Raw genomic sequence first — 22,602 nt, 5'->3', positions numbered from 1 at the left:
GGCTCCATCCTGTAGACTGATCAACTCTGAGGCCTCAACGACCACGTACTTGAACATAGGATCTCTTATAGAATTTCTGGAACTAATCCCCAGGTACTGACATCATTAAAAGCCAACTTTGACTTTCCATTTAAATGATGCTCTTTATGGGGCTGCTGTGTCTGACTCTAAGGCTTCGCCTGTAATTTGCCTTCTAAATGGCCCTCTGGAGTCACAAACAAAGCTTGTTTGACCTGTTCTTTTCCTTTAATCACAAGCCGTCCTAACATACAGTCATAGAGATGTACAGCATGGAAACACCTTCAGTCCAACTCGTCCATGTCAACCAGATATCCCAATCTAATCTCGTCCCACTTGCCAGTACCAAGTCCATAACCTTCCACACGCTTCCTATTCATATACCCATTCAGATGCCCTTTAAAAGCTGCAATTGTACTACTTCCTCTGGCAGCTCATTCCATACACACACCACCCACCACATGAAAAAGTTGCCCCATTGGTCACTTTTCTATCTTTCCCCACTCACCTAAACCTATGCCCTCTAGTTCTGGACTCCCCCACCCCACAGTAAAGACTTTGCCTATTTATCCTACCTATGCCCCTCATCATTTTATAAACATCTATAAAGGTCATCCCTCAACTTCTGACGCTCCAGAGGAAACAGCCCCAGCCTGTTCAGCCTCTCCCTGTAGCTCAAATCCTCCAATCCTGGCAACAGCCTTGTAAATCTTTTGTGAACCCTTTCAAGTTTCGCAACATCCTTCCGATAGGAAGGAGACCAAACTGCACGCAATACTCCAAAAGTAGCCTAACCAGTGTCCAGTACAACATCCACCAGTCATTTCCAGCTCATAATTCAAAATTGATTAAAGAATAAAAATAAAAATTATGAAAAAATCAGCAACAAGAAAACAACCATTTCAGAAGGTTGTGGGTCACACTCTAGATCCTTTGAGCAAAAATATCTAATTGACAATTAGCATCTTACTAGTATAATTTACAGAAACGCTTCCCAGGCTAAGAAATTTCAGTTATGAGGATAGAGTGGAGGGATTGGAACAGTTCTCCATAGAAAGCAAAAAGCTGAGGGGAGATTTCAAAATCATAAGGGGATCTGGATAGTGTGTATTAGGGTAAAAGAGTCAAAATTGAGAGGGCCAACATTTAAAGTGATTTACAAAAGTAGAAAGAAATGCAAGAATAACTGTTTTCACACAATGAGTAGTTTGGGTCGAGAACACACTGTGGAAGTATAATGGCGGCAAGTTCAATTCAGGCATTCAAGAGGGCATTAGATAATTATTCAAATATAAACCAAGTGTAAGGATATGGGAAAGCAGGAGGAGAACAGCACTGAGTCATGATATTCTTTTATTGAGCCAGTGCAGACATGGACCTCCTTCTGTACTCAACATTTCTGTGACTCAGAATACTGAGGAAATACTGGATTGTCAGAGACGGAATCTTTCAGATAGGACATTAAACTAAGTTTTGTCTGCTCTCTCTGGCAGGCATAAAAGATCCCATTTTGAATTTTGAAGAACAGGTGGGAGTTTATCCCTCAATAAGCACCACTATGATTCAAGAAAAAGAAATGACAAAAAGTTGTATTTATACTGCACATTTTACAACACAGGACTTCAAAGTATTTTGAGTTAATGGAATACATCTGATATTAAGTAAATGTTTCAATGGAAACTTGTAGACAATTTGCATGCAGCAAATTGCCACAAACATCAATACGTGAATGACCAGTATTGTTTGTATTTTCCATTAAAGGATCGATATTGCACAAGACACCAAGGATAGCTCAATTGATTGTTGACATCTCCAATAATGCAGCACATTCAGTATTGGACTGGCGTGCCAGCCTTAATTATTTTGCTCAAGTCCATGACATGAACCTAATCCTTGAGATTCAGAGGCAAGAGTGCTGCTGACTGAGCCACAGTGAATCATGTTGTAATTTGTCCATTGCTATTTGTTAAGGCTTGCTGTTCTTCTTATACTACAAAAGTGATTATATGTCTAAAAGTATTTTGACAACCATGAAGTACTTCGAATTATCCAGTCATCCTGAATGTATTGTATTCTTTGCATATTTCATAATTTAAATATTAAACCTTCAAATATTAAGTCATTATGATTCAGCTGTTTCAATAAAAAAAAGTGCTGTCAATCACAAACTGCAGTTTTTCATGTAAGTGTTTTTCCAGCATACAACTTTTCAGTTGCCAAATTAGAGGTTAAGAGCAAATTCCACACAATTTACTTAAATCAAACATTGAACCTACCTTAAGTCGAACAACATGTGGGACCTTTACTCCATTAAGATAACATTTGATCTGGGGAATTCCACTGCCAGCTGCTACAGGCTAAAGCAAACATTAAATAAAAGCAGTCACAAAAATAATTCAGCATTGCCCTCCAAAATGGTCAGAATTTTTAAAAAAGAAAACGTTGGACAAACTCAGTAGACCAGGCAGCATCTGTGGAGAGACAAACAGCTGATATTTCAAGTCTGACACTCTCTCAATTACCAAAACGGATATCACATTTTTAATAGGATACTGTATCATATTGTTGCAAATTTATAAAACACAGACATTTTGAATGCTAATTTCAGCAGGCTGATAGTTTATAAATTTAGGCTGAAAATACTGTACAGTCATAATAAATCTCACTACCTCTACAAATGCCACTAAAATAGAGCCAATCATCACAAAACCAGCATTCATTGATGCCCAAAGGACAAGTGAAATGGATAATCCACCTCCTTCAATAGCTTTATCGATATCTAAGTATTATTTAAGGAAAGATAATCGCAATCTGATTAAACATTTTGAGCAAAAATATTATACAATCATAAGCAAAAACAAACCAGCAATTGTGATATGTTATGCAGTTGAAAAAAATAATGGAAAAGGATACTTTCTTTAACTACTTTGTACTTTTCATCAGCAAGTTTTTCCACAACAATATCAATAAAACAGGCTATCAGGCCAGTAAAGATTCCTATGAAGCCACAGACAACCCATCTTTTGATTTCAAGTACATGAACACCCTAAATGAAGGGAAGAGAAAAACTGTAAATCAGTATCTGTATTAAATATCACTAGGCTATTACACAATTTCAGAAAAGCCTCTATAAATCAGGGTTGAAATTAAAAAGCATATAAATCCAATAGCTGCGGAACATGATATCTCTTGTTCACAGAAAATGAGTGACTGCACATATTTAGATAATCAGGTAGCTAAATTATCAATTAAGGGGGGACAGTGGCATGACAGTGATATCACTGAACAGTAATGCAAAAATCCAGACTAATGCTCTGGGACTTGAGTTCAAATCCCATAAGGGAAGAAAGTGAGGACTGCAGATACTGGAGATCAGAGCTGAAAATGTGTTGCTGGAAAAGCGCAGGTCAGGCAGCATCCAAGGAACAGGAGAATCGACGTTTTGGGCATCAGCCCTTCTTCAGGAATGAGGAAAGTGTGTCCAGCAGGTTAAGATAAAAGGTAGGGAGGAGGGACTTGGGGGAGGGGCGTTGGGAATGCGATAGGTGGAGGGAGGTCAAGGTGAGGGTGATAGGCCGGAGTGGGGTGGGGCGGAGATGTCAGGAAGAAGATTGCAGGTTAGGAAGGCGGTGCTGAGTTCGAGGGATTTGACTGAGACGAGGTGGGGGGAGGGGAAATGAGGAAACTGGAGAAATCTGAGTTCATCCCTTGTGGTTGGAGGGTTCCCAGGCGGAAGATGAGGCGCTCTTCCTCCAACTGTCGTGTTGACATGCTGGTCCTTGGACTCCTCCATCACCAGACCATGGCGACACGACGGTTGGAGGAAGAGCGCCTCATCTTCCGCTTGGGAACCCTCCAACCACAAGGGATGAACTCAGATTTCTCCAGTTTCCTCATTTCCCCTCCCCCCACCTCGTCTCAGTCAAATCCCTCGAACTCAGCACCGCCTTCCTAACCTGCAATCTTCTTCCTGACATCTCCGCCCCACCCCACTCCGGCCTATCACCCTCACCTTGACCTCCCTCCACCTATCGCATTCCCAACGCCCCTCCCCCAAGTCCCTCCTCCCTATCTTTTATTTAACCTGCTGGACACACTTTCCTCATTCCTGAAGAAGGGCTGATACCCGAAACGTCGATTCTCCTGTTCCTTGGATGCTGCCTGACCTAATGCGCTTTTCCAGCAACACATTTTCAGTTCAAATCCCATTAGGGCAGCTGATGGAATTTAAAGTCAATATTCAAATTTCAAAACTCAATTGGTAAATCTCGAATTAAAAGCTAGTCCTAGGGATGGTGACTATGAGACTATCATTAAGTGTCATAATGGCCAATCTTATTCATTAATGTTCCTTAAAGAGGGAAGTCCATCATATTAGCTCTCTGAAGCAGATTAACAAGTCTCTCAGTTCAAGACATTAACGGCTAGGTAACAAATGCCAGTCTTACCAGTCACACACTCATTCCACGAAAGAATAAAAGGAACAAAATCAATTAAAATATTTCTAAGGCATTTCATGAATGTACACGGAGTAGCGCCTTCTGTATTAAGATCAGTCAGCTGACTCAGAAAAGTTCAATACAATAATCAGTTATTGTAACAAGTCAGAATGAGTGTTTGCCTCAACATATTGCAACTTTATTTCCACAGATATACATGCTGTACTGGTGTGCTGACAATAGAATGGTAAATGAGCTAATAAAATTATGAAAATGAAGATCTTGCACCGCATCTCTAATATCAAACATATAGCTCAGGGCTCAACATCAGTTTGTCAAACTGTTGTGTCTTCGCTCATTGGCTTTAAAAAGATAAACCTCTTCTCATGCTGTGGCTTTCCCTCTCCTACTCTGATCTTCCTGCTTTTTGGGGCACTACATTTGGATGCATAGCTTACATTTTGAAACAAACAGGCTGTTGTAGTCTATTCACAGGCAAGTCCTAGTCATGTTCATTTTGCTTATGTTCAAATCACTCAAGCAAAGTTTTAATACTTTAACCTATGACTAGTTGAATAAATACACTCAAACCAAAACCTCCTTTCCACTGTTGTATTGAATGCTGGTAGACTGCCAGTGTTAGTTATTCACTATTACAGACAGCAGTTAATTTCACAAAATTGTATGGGGTATATAATCCATTACATAATTGACTTAAACAGATTTTTCAATTATCTTTTATGTACCTATTGACAAATTCCAGACAATAAAAGCAAAACAAAAAACTCTTTCCTAGCCAGAGACTCAATTCTCTACTTTCATTCTCAGGTGTCCATAATGCACCAGCTTCTCACACAGTTCAATTCTACTCCCAACTTGGTACACATTAGCTGACATCTCACTGTGTAAGAACTGAAATGAATACAATACTAAGAATTAGGGAATCACTGAAAAGAGTAAATGAGAGGAAAGACAAACTTCAAATGTAAGAAAGTTCATGAAAGAAGGACTGACAGACAAGAAAATCATGAATAAAACAGGCAAAATATTGGTTGAATGGCTTTTTTTGCTCTGACAACACAACTGTAAGTGAATATGTATTATAAAACCAGATTGCAAGAAAGTACATACTATTTTGCTAATGCGCCGTTCTTCCTCCATGAATAGCTGGTTTTCACTATTGTCATAATCAAGACTCTAAAAAGTAATGTAAGAACAAATTAAAATTCATTCTGTGACACAGTAACAAGAATTGACAAGACAAAACAGTGGACAATCTCCTTTTTTTCGAATTTTATATATTTACATGCAAAATTTTATGAACTTTAAATTCAGCACATACGTTCCAAAATAAGATCCTCAATGACTGACAACAGGAATATGGTGTAGAAAACAAATAATTATGTTCTGGTGATATTATACAGGCCAAATTCAGATACCATTGCAAGTTTAAAAATTATCTGCATTCACAAATGTAATTTAAAACCCATAGGAAGGACAGCCTTGAAAAAGTTCTCAGACCAAGTTTCTATTTAATTTCCATTTCTGAATGTTCCTTTTTAATTTTTGTTTTTGAGATTTGTATCATCTATTATTGCCTTTTTTCTCATTACTTTATTAGTACAAATATATTCTCAAAAGAATTAAACAATTTTAACACAAATATTTTATCCCACTTTCACACTCACAAATCTATATGAATTCTGTTTCAAAACAAAGATCATTCACCAGTAATTTCACTGTTCATCCATTATACACATTGCCCACATGAACATATTTGAATTTAATGTATTTGGGTTGCTGAGCATACATGAAAATCTCTGGTTATCCAGTGACAATTTGAGCATACAAATGGATGATGGAGTACACCCTGCAATGTTATCACTCAGTAAAGAACAAAGGTGATCCCATTGTTTCTTCCTGGGTATCTCAAAATCAAATTGGTATCGGCAAAATTGTCATGTGAAGCAATCATGCAATTAATTAAAAATCCTAGAATTTAACTAGAAAGGAATGATCTGTCAAAGTTAGGTTTAATACACAAGGTTCTCTCCTTCCTAATTATTAGTTAAATTCTACCAGCTTAAGGTATTTTTTTCACGTGAAACCCTTTTCCATAGTGAGCCCATGATTTAATGCTCAAAATGGAGTGACTAAGAGAGAGAGGAAGTTAAGAAAGTGAGACCAGGGGTTAGGGTTGGTATAAGACCAAGGGCTCAGTCAATTGCTGGAACTTCAAAGCTCACTCACTTTCAGACATGGTCATAATAAAGAAAGAAGGGGGAAAAAAGAAAAGATTTGGAGCGATATTTTGGGCTCAGTCAATTCCAGAGCTCTCCTCTCCACAGTCACCATTAAGAGCCCAGGTGCACAGGTGCAACCCACTGTTTGATAAAACTGGTGTTGAAAAATGTGCAAATTGTCGAAAGTGAATGCTTCCTTCAGAACATAAGTAGATTGAAAAATAGATATCTGTAACTGGAAATTCAAAAAGAGGTTAGCAGACACACATCTTAGGGGCAAAGCTTTATTAACGTGTGATCTCTAAACCCCAATCTAAGTGTCTACTAAAAGAAAACTTTTCTTCACTCGCAGACATTTCCACCACATACCACAGGGGATACATCCACTGTTCTATTTTTAAAAAACACAGTACATTTCTTTTAAATATTTCATTCCTTTCTAATACCACATAGGGCAATCTTAACATGTGAATTCTCAACTTTTGATTCCCCAGATGACAATTAAACAAGCCATCTTGGACACCAATACCAAGCTATTAATTGTTTCATCCATTTTCTGACTCATCTGAAGAGGAGGTAAAATCAATGGAGGGTTGAGGCAGAGATGAAATCAAGCATGAATGTATCAAATGGAGGAGTAGATTCGAGGAGCTGAATTGTCTACTTCTCTTCCTACTTCTTACGTTCATGGTTTATCTTTTCGCAGTTCAAGCAGAAATGTCCTGTGAATCACATTTCATCAACACTGAAACATCATAGAAGGTTGAGAGCGTGCAATATTTCCTATCGACTTGATTTTATTTCTGCAGCATGTGGAGATATATCAAATAAGAATAAACTTTTCTGTTATTGTCATGGAACTAACTGGAACACCAACTTAAAGCGTGCACTAAATAGTGCCAATTACCTCATACTTAAGTGAAAGAAGATTTTCGTTATGTGTAATTTCCTTAGAAACGTAAGTAGATGAATCGCCATCCTAAGGGAGAATAGCAAATGTTTGAGTACATAGTACACAATCTTTGCATTTTAAAACTTACTAACTACATTACAAAAGATGACAACAAATGTTTTAATCTAGACAGCCCTTAACCAATTTTTCAGCTGATATTGGGAAGGAGATTACAGGAACGTGTTTGTCTCCACCACCACGGTCAACGACCAACTCAGTTTGACAAGCTGACCGTACTAACTTCATGCAACTAAAGAGAATGTAGCAAAACTCCTTTCCCATTATTTTCACTCTTTAAATACCAGACAGAGCCATAACAGGCTCCAACATCTCCTGATCAGCTTTGGAAATAAAAGGGTCTAACAGAGCAATATCATGCAAATTATTTACCAGCTAAACAGAAGCTAGGCTGAAAGATTTTTTTAATTAAAAAGTTAATTTAAAAAACTAATAAACATGAAAATCCCTTCATTTCATTAGAGAAAATGCAGAAATAAGAAAGGTACTACAAATCTTGTAGCACTACACACACGTAAAGTTACAATGGTACTTAGGTGGACATAAAATGTTTATAAAGTAATTACCTGGTCCTGTGCAGTATCATCATCTAGATTCACAGTAGTCAGCCTGTCGATACGGAAAAAATTGTTTTGGGAAAGCTGCAACATCAAAAACATCCACATGTTTACATATATTATTTTCACACAAAAAGAAAACAACACAACAGAAGATACACTTGTAATAAAATGCTAAGAAAAGCAGAGATTTTGATGCAAACACAAATTTTCATTTCTAGAAATATACAATTCATTTTTCTCGCTCTGATGATACGCAACATTCAGTATCTATACACAAGTCTTTCCTGAATAGACACTGGTTCCAATAACCATTAGTTAACTAAAGTTCAAGAGCAGGCTAAGAATAATATTCTCTGACCTGGGAGGTACAATGGAACAGTGGTTAGCACTGCTGCCTCACAGCATCAGAGACCCAGGTTTGATCTCAGCCTCAAACCTATGTCTGCATGGGTTTCCGTCGAGTACTCCAGTTTCCTCCCATAGTCAAAAGATATGCAGGTTAGGCACATGGGCAATTTAGCATAGCCAGTGTCCAGGGATGTGCAGGCTAGATAGATTAGCCGTGGTTAACATGAGATTACAGAGATATGGTGGGGGAATGGGTCTGGGTGGGAAGCATCAGTACAGCCTCAATGGGCTGAATGGCCTCTATCAGCACTGCAAGGATTCCATGACTACCTCTAGAATTCAAGAGTATGGATTATAATTCAGTGCCATATGCTTTGTTTCTCTTACTCTGGATGATTAGCTATGTACCCTACTCTCTACCTTGTTTCTCTTCTCCCTTTAACATTACTTTAAGTTAAAATTTCAAGCACATGTCCCTCTGAATGAAATTCTACATGTAAAATCAAGTATTTGGTGCCAGTGCTATTTTAGATTAGATTAGATTAGATTACTTAGTGTGGAAACAGGCCCTTTCAGCCCAACAAGTCCACACCGCCCCGCCGAAGCGCAACCCACCCATACCCCTACATTTTACCCCTTACCTAACACTGCGGGCAATTTAGCATGGCCAATTCACCTGACCTGCACATCTTTGGACTGTGGGAGGAAACCGGAGCACCCGGAGGAAACCCACGCAGACACGGGGAGAACGTGCAAACTCCACACAGTTAGTCACCTGAGGCGGGAATTGAACCCGGATCTCTGGCGCTGTGAGGCAGCAGTGCTAACCACTGTGCCACCGTGCCGCCCACTTAAGTATTACTTAAAGCACATTACCCCATTAAGAATGCCTTTACACCTGAATGGGCTAGTATGCCTGCATTTTATCTGGTGGCTATGCATCACACTCTTTCATATGCTTGAATGTCAAATCTCTTGACAAGGTATTCTATAGCAAAGCTGGTAGAGGAGCAAGGAAAATCCCAACATGAAATTTTCAAAATCCATGTTTAAAATTGCACACAGGGCCAAAAGTTACTGTCAGATGTAATCCGTAATAATGGTGGTGCTGAAAGCCTCATTATTACTCCAACTGCACAATCCAGGGGATTAAGCAAATGGGTGTGAAGTACAGCAGCCAACAATTAATAACTGGAAGTGCAGGGTTACTTGTATCCACGAAATCTGAACGTTTTTAATGATGATAGACTAGAACCGGGAAAAACCAATGAGATTGTTTGGGGTTCATGTGAACAACTCACTAAACCTAATGCGCATATGAAGGAGGCATCAAAAAAGTTAATGAAATGCTCGCCTTTATTTCAAGGGAATTGGAATTCAAAAACTGCAGAAATTAAGTAATATTTCTACTTAAAAATTGGTTCAACTACATCTGGTCATCAACATGTTTCACTCCAGCACTTTGTTTTAATTTCAGATTTCCAGCATCTGCAACATTTTGTTTTATGTAACGTGATAGGTTCAATGCCTAAACAGATTCTCAGGAAAGATGACACTGGCCTTAAGGGGATACAATGCAGACTACCGTGAATGATACCAAGGTTTAAATTATTAAATTGAAAGAACAGATTGCATAAACTTAATCTGCACTCACTTGCATTTAGAATGTTTATAAGTGATCTACATGAGGTCTTTAAAATGTTATGGAATTTGACAGGGCTGATCCAAAGAGGCTCTGATTGGAGGTGGTGATGGTAGTGGTTTTGGAGGGGGAGGGGTGTGAAAGAAAGAGCCACACATCCTGAATAAAAAGGGTCAGTTGCAAAACTGGTTATGAAAATCTGGAATATATTCCCTTGGGTTGCCAATGCTGGGACTTTGGAAACTTTCAAGATCGAGACTGATACATTTATAACCAGTTGAAGATATCAAAAGATTGACCAATGCTCCCATAACCTAAATGTGTGTGGAGTCAATCCTGCAGTCATCAAGATACCATTGAGACCATTCACAAGTTATCCCCTTTAAAAGGTACCATGCAAAAATAGCCATGCAGAAAACTTTAAAGATACCGTTCATTAAATTGGACTGGATACACACAAAGACAATAGAGGACTAACTGACATGAAGCAAGAATTGAGACACAAATTAGCCATGATTTAACTGAATGGAGGAATAGGGACAAGGAGCTGAATGACACATGCTCATTTCCATCTCATTGATCTCTAAACATTCGCCAATCAGATTTCAAATTATGAATTCTAATCAAAAGCTGAGACTATATTAGACTAATTCATCTTTGGTAACAACGTTAAGTTTGCTTTCCTTCCTGAAAGAATTAAGATTTTGTCCATAGTACGTATACACACACTCACCCCTACTTAAACCTTTCGTCATATTCAGTGGGATATTCCTTCTACTCCACTTACAGGTGCTCTATGGCACACAACATTGCATTATTTGCAAAAAACTCAATGTCAACAGAATACTCAGATGCAGAAGACATCACTGTTAAAGTCAACTCTATTTATACAGAAAGTCATCAATATGCTCCGTATGAATTTACTATCACCAAATCATGAGTGACACAGGAGGGCTCTTGTGACACTGTTACTATTGCTACCACTAGACCAGGAGACCCAGATTCAAGTCCTGTCCTGTTCCAGAGGTGTGACATAGCATCTCTGAACAAGTTGATTAGAAAACAGGAATGACTAAGAATGAGTTACAAAGGATGCAAGTGGGAAGAGAATAAGAGGTCTAACTACTTACCTAACAGTACAGCTTTGCAAGTATGATAGAGTTAAACATACAAGATACCATTGCAACTATTTGTGGCACCAAGAAATTCATGCTACCATTTTCAAAATGCTTAGATAACCTTTTCCTTACTCATTCAAGGGACATGGTGTCACTAGCTGGGTCAGCAATAACTGCATGTGTTATGACTTTACGATTCAATCACATGGCTGTGGGCTCACAGTCACATGTAGGACATGGAAGATGGCAGTTACCCTTCCTTAAAAAAAAAGGGATTAGTAAGCCAGATGGGTATTCAGAACAATTGTTAGTCACTACATGGTCATCATGAGAACAATTTTTTTTTTAAATTGTAGATTTTTATTGAATTCAAATTTAACCATCTACTGTGGTGATATTTGAACCCATGTCCACAAAACATTAATGTGGAACTCTGGATTACTAGGCTAGTAAAATCATCATGTCACAGCCTCCCACAGTTTACTTTACTTGCTTAGAATTGTCCATCAAAAATAACCTGCCAATACAAAAGCAAAAATTGAAAAGAATTTGAGAAAACTAAAAAAAAAGTTCTTCCAATTACTACGAGGACTCAATTTATTCCAATGTGCAGGATGAATCCTAGAAATCCAATATAACTGCTCATTTGTCTTGGTTATATGCTTAACATGGGGAAGTTTGGAGCCACAGAGTAGATGTATAAACAAACACAGTGGCCCTATCTTTAAGCAAAGAGGCTGGGGTTCAAGGCCCACCTGCATTACAGGCACGTAATACCTTTTCTGAACAAATATCTATGAACCTATATGTTCAACTCAACCCTTGAGATAAAGAGTTGGAACCAGCCCTTCTTTTTTTTAAAATAACCATTCCTTGTCCACAGCTTTAAACATCAAATGTAGTTCACCGACTGCACAGCCAGCTGAAATTAACTTTTACCACAATCAGCAGACACTTTTACAATCAAACAGGAACTTTCTTTGCAATTCATGCTTGAAACAAAACTCATATGCATCCCTTCAGGCACTCAACTGAGGACTAGAATTGACTGTCATTTGCTCTTCAAATCTATGCTCGATTGTATCAAAACGACGTTTATATCTTAAGAATAGGCATTTAAAGCAAGAGGATGTTACAGTAAAGTCCTTTTCCTTTTTACTTTAAGTATATCCCTTAACCAGAACATTTCTGCAGTCTCAAAATTTACTAAGAGAGAGAGAAACTCTTTATGACAAAAAATATCTCTGGGCGGACAATCGTATTCATTGATAAGTATTTGCCAACAATCTCTATTCTCAAAGAAAACTTTAAAGTTTTAACTCCAAAATGAAATGGAGCAAAGTTATCAGTAACTAAGTTAATCTACAACTTCAGAAATGTATTTGTGAAATAAGAGAAGCTTCTCAACTGCAACTGAAAATTATTTGCCACTAGTTTGACCTCGACTACAGCAGAGAGAGTTATACACATTTAGTTTGTCCCATTTTGTTCTTCAACAATATTCTGGCCACAGGTTTGCACACTTCCTTTAAATTCCTCAAGACATGCAACCTCAATAGCAGTGGCTTAACTGTATGGACAGAAATATCTGCTTCCTCAAAAACAAAGTTAAATTTTGAAATATCCACCAACTGTAGCCAATTATAGCTTTAACAGACTAATCACTCTTAAGATTTTAAAAGCTCTTTGATATGACAAATAGCCAAATTACTCAACACCTTTTTAAAACAAACACAGGTTAAACAAAACTCATATGCATCCCTTCAGGCACTCAACTGAGGACTAGAATTGACTGTCATTTGCTCTTCAAATCTACACTCGATTTTATCAAGATGACATTTATATCTTAAGAATATTCCCTTCCCAGGCATTTAAAGCTAGAACATGATGTTTGCGTAATTCTTCATCAGAACCAAAATATTAGCATTCCAGTAGGATTGGAGAAAAAGCAAGAATTAATGTCCCGACAACCCTACTGGAATGCTAATAACCCTACAACCATCTTAGAAAGCAGAAAATTCTTGCTGAAATAACAAAAAGTCAATAAGACGACAAAAGAGGACAAAAAATGCTATAATGCTGAAATAGAACAGGAAAAGTTCACAACGAAAATGCCAAGTAGTGAACATATAAACAGACCTAACATTGACTTGCCATGTTAGCAAACATTTCAAAAAGGGCACAAGTTCTGTTTCTAGTTCTTTCAAATGTCTTCATATTTTTCTAACTTTTGATTTCAGTCTGTAAAAATCAGATCTCAATTTATAAGTAATCAAAATTACACATTCTTCATAATGCATACAACCCTTTGTGAAGCTGAAGTGATATTCTACGAAGTAAAAATATTCACAAAATTGCCTAGTTAGGGCAACTGGTGTCAATTTGAACTAGAGGAATGGTCTAGGTTTCTACCCACACCCTCTCCTCACCCTCTAAAAATTGCATACTCACTTCTGATCTGATAGTGATATTTAATTCTGCTTGTCAATAAAAATTGGTCACCATGGGATATAAAAGATTAAAAGTAAAAGACTGTAGAGTCAAATTAGCTGTAAAAGTATCTATCAGTAGGTGTTAAGGTAAATGACGCCACATGATTTTTCAAGAATAATAGGGCAAGACATCTTGGGAACATCTGGCATAATTTTTGAACTGTGATTGGTAAAAATAGTATAAACAGGAATTCACCTGTTTTTATAATCTGGTCCTCAGGAACCAAGAGAACCACCAGTATGGAAAGAAAAGAGGTTTATTGATCAGAGGAGACAATATTCTAAATTTACTAACATACAATACTCAGACCACTAAAACATCATAATTGCAATTCAAAGATGTTCTCTGGACAGTAGTAAACAAATAACAGATATAAAGATCTCCAATATTGTCAGAACATGGTTAACAGGCTTAGAGTACAATTGTTATATGAGGTGATTTCCACTTGCCCAAGGTCATAAACATCAGATTATGGGAATTAATTACCCAGAGTAGCACTAATTGATCCAAGTTAAGATAACTCACTGGATAGAATTAATGTCACAAACATTTGACCCAAAAGTGGTATTCATCCTCCTCATCAAACCTCATCGATATAATGGCCCAGAGTTTGCAGTCAATGGTGAAGTCGGATGACACGGACAGAATCTAGATATCTGTGGCAAGAACCTTACCTCTATGTACAAGTGATTGCAGTGTTCCTAAGCGGAGGTTTCCAGCACCAAGCTGAGCAAGTAGCCAATCTATTTAAAGACTACTCACTGAATATTATGAAAATAAATTTGTGAAATAAGAAGTTTAACAATATTCCACTATTTCCTTCAGGACCAGATCAGTTTTTTAGCAGGTTTTATTACCCACACCACTGAAGAACCTGTTAGTCTTCAACAAGTCTTAACTTTATCTGCTTTAATGCAGAAGCAGGACAGCAAGGAAAATTTTAAAAAGTCTTCAAAACATGTCTGGAATCTCAAAATATTCAAATAGGACATAACTTGCATCCGTTCTAAAATAATCAGTTGTAAACGTTCTTGAACAATAAGAAACACCAGTCCATGTGACCTGGCTACCCTTGACTGACAGGCAGTACCAACAGAGAGTTACCATACAAAAGCTGTGTGGCTAGCAAACTGAAATGAAAGCTGAGGCAGATGATGATCAGGCCACACATGCAGGTGACATTTTGGAGATAGAGGGGGGTTAAAAGGTCTAAAACCAGGAAGATTGCAGGAATAATTGGAGGCACAAAATAGCTAAGGGTTTTTCCAGGCTGGCCAAACAATAACCATGATATTGTTGGTTGGTCTGTTAAAAAAGGAACTCAAGAAAGCTACACCATTAGGATTATCATAATCCAAGAGAGAGTGAGAATATCCCAAGTGTGATCTATTCACAATAACCATCACAATTCACAAAAATAGCTGTGAAACTTGTAGCTGTCAGATAGGGCTCCCAAACTATTCTGCACAAACAATGAACAGCATTTTGTGGAATTATGGAGCTATGTAATGCCACAACTCTGCAAGGAGTAATGTAATACATGTAGTTAGTTAAGATGAATTTTTGTTGTGATGACTATTTAAAGTGAAAATTACCTTTTCATCTGTTTATTGCCTGTTAATTCATGTTTATTTTGGACTGATCCAGATTGGAGTAAAAATTAAAAGTAATAATTTTTTTGGCAATTTCTTCACTTGGGCATTATTTGGTCAATCTATTCAATTGTTTATGATTTACTGCAATAGCATAACACTATGGATAGAAACAGAGTTAACATTTCATGTCAAGGTCCTTTCGTCAGAACCCTGAAACATCAACTTCATAGACGGTGCCTGCTGTGCTGAATATTTCATGCTTTTTCTGTCTTTATTAACTATTTCTGGGGTTTATAACAGTGATGACCGAATAAAAGAGAAACTAACACTTGACAAAGTGATTTTGTTAATTGCTGCTTCTAACGAGGGCAGCCTTTATCAGAGCAATGAATGGCCAATTTTCTACTCTGTGGAGTTTGCACGTTCTCCGCGTGTCTGCGTGGGTTTCCTCCCACAATCCAAAAATGTGCAGGTTAGGTGAATTGGCCATACTAAATTGCCCGTAGTGTTAGGTGAAGGGGTAAATGTAGGGGAATGGGTCTGGGTGGGTACGCTTCGGCGGGTCGGTGTGGACTTGTTGGGCTGAAGGGCCTGTTTCCAAACTGTAAATAATCTAATCTAATCTAATCTTAACTTGGAACTTTCCACGTTGGATTTCACTTAGCGTCATAAAGTCAGAGATATACAACACGGAAACAGACCCTTCGGTCCAACTCGTCCATGCTGACCAGATATCCGAACCCAATCTAGTCCCACTAGCCAGCACCCGCCCATATCCCTCCAAACCCTTCCTATTCATATACCCATCCAGATGCCTTTCAAATGTCACAATTGTACGAGCCTCCACCACTCCTTCTGGCAGCTCATTCCATACACGTACCACACTGAGAGAAAAAAAGTTACCCCTTAGGTCTCTTTTATATCTTTCCCCTCTCACCCTAAACCAATGCCCTCTAGTTTTGGACTTACCCATCCTAGGGAAAAAAAAAGACTATGCTCCTCATGATTTTATAAACCTCTATAAAGGTCACCCCTCAGCCTCCGACGCTCCAGGGAAAACAGCCCTAGCCTATTCAACTACTCCCCATAGCTCAAATCCTCCAACCCTGGCAAAATCCTTGTAAATCTTTTCTGAACCCTTTCAAATTTCACAACATCTTTCCAATAGGAAGACCAGAATTGCACCCAATTCTCCAACAGTGGCCTAATCAATGTTGCGGCTGTACAGGACATGACATCCCAACTCCTGTATTCAATACTCTGACCAATAAAGGAAAGCATAACAAACGCCTTCTTCACTATCCTAACTACCTGCGACTCTACTTTTAAGAAGCTATGAACCTGCACTCCAAGGTCTTTTTGTTCAGCAACACTCCCTAGGACCTTATCACTAACTGTACAAGTCCTGCTATATTTGCTTTTCCAAAATGCAGCACCTCACATTTATCTAAATTAAACTCCATCTGCCACTCCTCAGCCCATTGGCCCATCTGATCAAGATCCCATTGTAATCTGAGGTAATCTTTTTCGCTATCCACTACACCTCCAATTTTGGTGTCACCTGCAAATTTACTAACTATACCGCTTATGCTCACATCCAAATTATTTATCTAAATTATGAAAAGTAGTGGACAGAGTACCAAACTCTGTGGCATTCCACTCGTCACTGGCCTCCAGTCTGAAAAACAATCCTCCACCACCACTACCCACTGTCTTCTACCTTTGAGCCACTTCTGTACTCAAATGGCGAGTTCTCCCTTTATTCAGTGAGATCTAAGCTTGCTAACCAGCCTCCCATGGTGAACCTTGTTGAACGCCTGAATGAAGTCCATATAGATCACATCTACCGCTCTGCCCTCAATCTTCTTCGTTGCTTCTTCAAAACAAAACTCAATCAAGTTTGTGAGACATAATTTCCCACGCATAAAGCCATGTTGACTATCCCCAATCAGTCCTTGCCTTCCCAAATACGTGTGCATTCTGTCCCTCAGGACTCCCTCCAACAACTTGCCCACTACTGACATCAGGCTCACTGATCTATAGTTCCCTGGCTTGTCTTTACCACCCTTCTTAAACAGTGGCACCACTTTAGCCAACCTCCAGTCTTCCAGCACCTCACCTGTGACTATCGATGATACAAATATCTCAGTAAGAGGCCCTAGCTTCCCACAGAGTTCTAGGGTACACCTGATCAGGTCCTGGGGATTTATCCACTTTTATGCATTTAAAAACATCCAGCACTTCCTCCTCTGTAATATGGACATTTTTCAAGATGTCACCATCTATTTCCCTACATTCTATATCTTCCATGTCCTTTTCCACAGTAAATACTGATGCTTGTGTGAAATACTGAGGTCATAATCTGAGTTAGAGTGTTAATAGGAATGAACATTTACAGGCTAATCAACAAGTCCAAATTATGTTGTTAAATGAAACTATTTTCCTCCTACAAACACCAGAGCTATTTGGCAATATCCATGATATGGTGTTCAATATTTATATTCTTCCTTTCCACATTACCAGAGTTAATTCTCCAAGTTTATAAATAGCCTTTCATGTTAATTAAAGCAATTGAAGCTCTTTTTCACTTCCTTCATTAGCCCATGGTTGACTTGCCATTTTTGTGTAAAGTTTGTTATTTTTAATTAAGAAATATTTCAGTATTACTTCAGTAGAACAGGGAAACCTCTTCTCATGGTGAATTTAATATCTTCATTTTTTTAAAAATCATTTTTACTGGTTCGATAGTAAGTGTCAACAACATTGTGCTTGAAGTATTTGTATTCCTGTTTACTTTAATGCTGTAGTATGCAATTTAACATCTAAAAACTGATCTATTCAAACCAAATTAGTTATATTCCAAATTTAAATTCGGAAACAAATACTGCAGAGATCGCACTCATTCTTTCTCCCTCAGGCTCTCTCACTATAAAATAGCAGAACCATACATACTTGACCTTGATGGTACCTACAACCCAGGTTAAAAAATGCAAGGTCAACAAACAAGATTAGTAGAACAAAGTTAAGAACAAATAGATTTGTTCTTCTATCTTGTTCCGTTTTGTAATGACAAAGGTGTCATCAACGTAGCGGACCCAGATTTTTGGTTTGATGGTTGGTAGGACTGTTTGTTCTAGTCTTTACATTACTGCTTCTGCTATGAATCCTGATAGCGGAGATCCCATGGGTGTGCCATTGGTTTGTTTGTAGACTATGTTGTTGAAAGTGAAGTGGGTGGTGAGGCACAGGTCCACAAGTTTCATGATGTTTTCGTTGGTGGTGGTTGGTGTGTGTGTGATGGTCTCTTCTAAAAGTGTGGTAAGTGTTTCCTTTGCCAGGTCGATGTTGATGGAGGTGAACAGTGCTGTTACGTCGAATGAGATCATTGCTTCGTCTTCCTCTATTTTGGCGTTTTTGATTTTTAGGAATTCCTAGGTGGAGTGGATGGAGTGCTGTGACTCTTCTACTAGATATTTCAGTCTTGCGTGTAGTTCTTTGGCCAGTCTGTAAGTTGGTGTTCCGGGTAGTGAGACTATAGGTCTGAGGGGGGCTCCTGGTTTATGGATTTTTGGTAGTCCGTAGAATCGTGGGGTGTTGCTCCCGTCGGAACAAGATAGAAGAGACATTTAACATCATTAACAACACCCTCACAGGCATAGAGTTCACCAAGGAGGAAGAAACCGACAACGAATTCGCATTCCTGGACGTCACAGTCGAAAGAAAGGACAACGGAGAACTACAAACCTGCGTATACAGAAAACCGACAAACACTGACCAAATACTTAACTACACCAGCAACCATCCCAACACACACAAAGCTGTATCAGAACACTATTCCAACGAGCCACCACACACCAGCACAGACGAACTTCAGAAAACAGAGGAGAACCACCTATACAACATATTCAAGAAGAACGGATACTCAAAAAATACAGTCCGCAGATTCCTCAAGAACAAACCACGACAAGCAGACCAAACACAGCCAGAAACCCTAACCACCTTACCATTCAAAGAAGTTTCAGAAATGACAGCCAGACTACTAAGACCCCTCGGAATCCTTGTAGCACACAAACCCACCAACACTCTCAAACAATAACTAACAAACTTAAAAGACCCAGTACAACCCATGGACAAAACCAACGTCATCTACAAAATTCCATGCAAGGACTGCCACAAACACTACATAGGACAAACAGGAAGAAAGTTAGCCAGCAAGATACACGAACACCAGCTAGCCACAAAAAGACACGATCCTTTCTCCCTCGTAGCCCTACACACAGATTGAAAAAAAACCACCATTTTGACTTGGACAACACATCTATCCTGAGACAGGCTAAGCAAAGACATGCCAGAGAATTCCTAGAGGCCTGGCACTCCAACCACAACATGATAAACAAACAGACAGATCTAGACGCCATCTATCAAACCCTCAGAAAACGAACAGGAAATGACATCACCACAAACCCCAGGAACCCCATCCAGGAGAAAGATATAAATAGAAATCAGGAGACAACAGCTTCGCTTCATTTGGAGGTCGCCACTGATGATGTTACCTAGCCAGGTCATGAAACGTCTGGATATTAAACCTACAGCTCAGCGAGCAAACCTACACCCTAAACCTCAACTTGAGCTACAAACCTTCACAATCCTAGTAGTACTATCAATAAACTGTTAATCCAGAAATGTAGGTCATGTTCTGGGGTGGAATTTGGATCTAATAACCTGGAATTAAGCCTCTAATAATGACGATGAAATCATTGTCAATTGTCACGAAAACAGATCTGGTCCACTAATGTCCTTTAGGGAAGGAAATCTGTCTTCCTTATCTGTGCTGGCCTACATGTGATTCAACCACATCAATGTGGTTGACTCAAATTAGGGATGCGCAATAAATACAGGCCTGGCCATATCCCGTTTATGAATGAATTTTTTAAAAAAAGGGCAGGTTACTGCTCTGATCAAGTATTGTGGATTGAGGCTTCCAACATCATAATTTCCACAACATCCCACACAATGATTTATGACAGAGTCACAGATGTACAGCACGGAAACAGACCCTTCGGCCCAACTTGTCCATGCTGACCAGATATCTCAATCCAATCTAGTCCCACCTGCCAGCACCTGGCCCATACCCATCCAGATGCCTTTTAAATGTTGCAATTGTACTAGCCTCCACCACTTCCTCTGGCAGCTCATTCCATACCATCTTCTGTCTGAAAACATTGCCCCTTAGGTCTCTTTTATATCTTTCCCCTCTCACCCTCAACCTATGCCCTCTAGTTCTGGACTCCCCAACACCAAGGAAAAGACTTTGCCTATTTATCCTATCCATGCCCCTCATAATTTTATAAACCTCTATAAAAAGGTCACCCCTCAGACTCAAACACCCCCAGCCTATTCAACCTTTCCCTATAGCTCAAATCCTCCAACTCTGGCAACATCCTTGTAAATCTTTTCTGAACCCTTTCAAGTTTCACAACATCTTTCCGAATGGAAGGAGACCAGAATTGCATGCAATAATCCAACAGTGGCCTAACCAACATCCTGTACATCCGCAACATAACCTCCAATTCCAGTACTCAATACTCTGACCAATAAAAGAAAGCATACCAAACACCATCTTCACTATCCCGTCTACCTATGACTCCACTTTCAAGGAGATATGAACCTACACTCACATGAAAGAGCGAGACAATCAAACTTTTCCAGATCATTTCAAAGTTGAAATCTGAAGAGAAATAACATCTTAAGAACTACCTAGGGAGTGTTGCTGAACAAAGAGACCTTGGAGTGCAGCTTCATAGCTCCTTGAAAGTGGAGTCGCAGGTACGTAGCTTAGTGAAGGCAGCATTTGATATGCTTTCCTTTATTGGTCAGAGTATTGAGTACAGGAGTTGGCAGGTCATGTTGCAGCTGTACAGGTCATTGGTTAGGCCACTGTTGGAATACTGCGTGCAATTCTGGTCTCCTTCCTATCGGAAAGATGTTGTGAAACTTGAAAGGGCTCAGAAAAGATTTACAAGGATGTTGCCAGGGTTGGAGGATTTGAACTATAGGGAGAGGCTGAACAGGATAGGGCTGTTTTCCCTGGAGCGTTGGAGGCTGAGGCGTGACGTTATAGAGGTTTACAAAATTATGAGGGGCATGGATAGGACAAATAGACAAAGTAATTTCCCTGGAGTTGGGGAGTCCAGAACTAGAGGGCATAGGTTTAGGGTGAGAGGGGAAAGATATAAAAGAGACCTAAGGGGCAACTTTTACACACAGTGTGGTATGTGTATAGAATGAGCTGCCAGAGAATGTGGTGGAGGCTGGTACAATTGCAACATTTAAGAGGCATTTGGATGGGTATATGAATAGGAAGGGTTTGGAGGGATATGGGCCAGGTGCTGGCAGGTGGGACTAGATTGGGTTGGGATATGTGGTTGGCATGGACAGGTTGGACCGAAGGGTCTGTTTCCATGCTGTACATCTCTATGACTCTAAGTCACACTCACAATTAACATATCATGTATTAGCAGCTAAATTCAAAGGTTGCCAAGATTAACAAAGAATAGCAGAATCCAGAGATTAGATTACAATTTTGCATAGAATGGAGTGATGACAGCACCTACTCCACCTTTCAAATGACAGATGATCACTTATAACTTAATATCAGAAGAGCAAAATAGCTTGTCTTTTTTTTAAAAAATGATCTTCTTAGATTGAAACGTCATCCAAATCTCTGGTTTAAAAAAAAGAGTTCGACTAATCCAGTAGCAACAATTTCAAGCTAATATCGTTTCAAATCTATCATCGAAATTGACTTCTTGTTTATTAACAAACGCCTGATTAAACACAAACTGATCGACAACAATGGTAAGAAATCTCCAAATCTTCCCTTGTACGTTTTTACTGCTAATGTCAAAACAAGCGAGCGCTGAGCTTTCCATAAACATCAGCCGCTTGGCGATAACAGGCGCCGTGTGTTGGCTACAAACACTGACACCGGCTGAAAGCGGCCAGGAGCCAGCCACCTGGCGGTGATTTACCTGGCGGCTCAGTCCCGGGCTCGGAGAGGCGCTGGGGGAGCCGTTCAAGAGCGGGGTATTCTCGCCGGGTCGACCCTCATCATCTTTACTGGACCAGGAAACTTTGTTGGCCACGTTCGCCATCTTTCCAGTCCCGTGTTGTTGC

General features: G+C 39.2%; 1 protein-coding gene across 1 annotated transcript in view; it reads right to left on the bottom strand.

The window, feature by feature from the left end:
• The window catches only part of clcn7 (chloride channel 7), a 70,882-nt gene extending 48,280 nt beyond the window's left edge, over window positions 1–22,602 (bottom strand). Inside the window, exons 1-7 of the mRNA XM_072559610.1 lie at window positions 22,458–22,602; window positions 8,237–8,311; window positions 7,608–7,679; window positions 5,589–5,654; window positions 2,932–3,064; window positions 2,688–2,797; window positions 2,295–2,375 (exon numbers count right to left, since the gene is read on the bottom strand). Of these exons, the coding sequence (XP_072415711.1) occupies window positions 2,295–2,375; window positions 2,688–2,797; window positions 2,932–3,064; window positions 5,589–5,654; window positions 7,608–7,679; window positions 8,237–8,311; window positions 22,458–22,580 (660 nt within the window). The 5' untranslated portion in view covers window positions 22,581–22,602. The remainder of the gene's footprint in view (window positions 1–2,294; window positions 2,376–2,687; window positions 2,798–2,931; window positions 3,065–5,588; window positions 5,655–7,607; window positions 7,680–8,236; window positions 8,312–22,457) is intronic.

The sequence above is a fragment of the Chiloscyllium punctatum genome, chromosome 40 (genome assembly GCF_047496795.1).
Source record: "Chiloscyllium punctatum isolate Juve2018m chromosome 40, sChiPun1.3, whole genome shotgun sequence".
NCBI lineage: Eukaryota > Metazoa > Chordata > Chondrichthyes > Orectolobiformes > Hemiscylliidae > Chiloscyllium > Chiloscyllium punctatum.
Note: the sequence above shows the minus strand (reverse complement) of the source record. Positions and strands in the feature narration are given on the sequence as shown.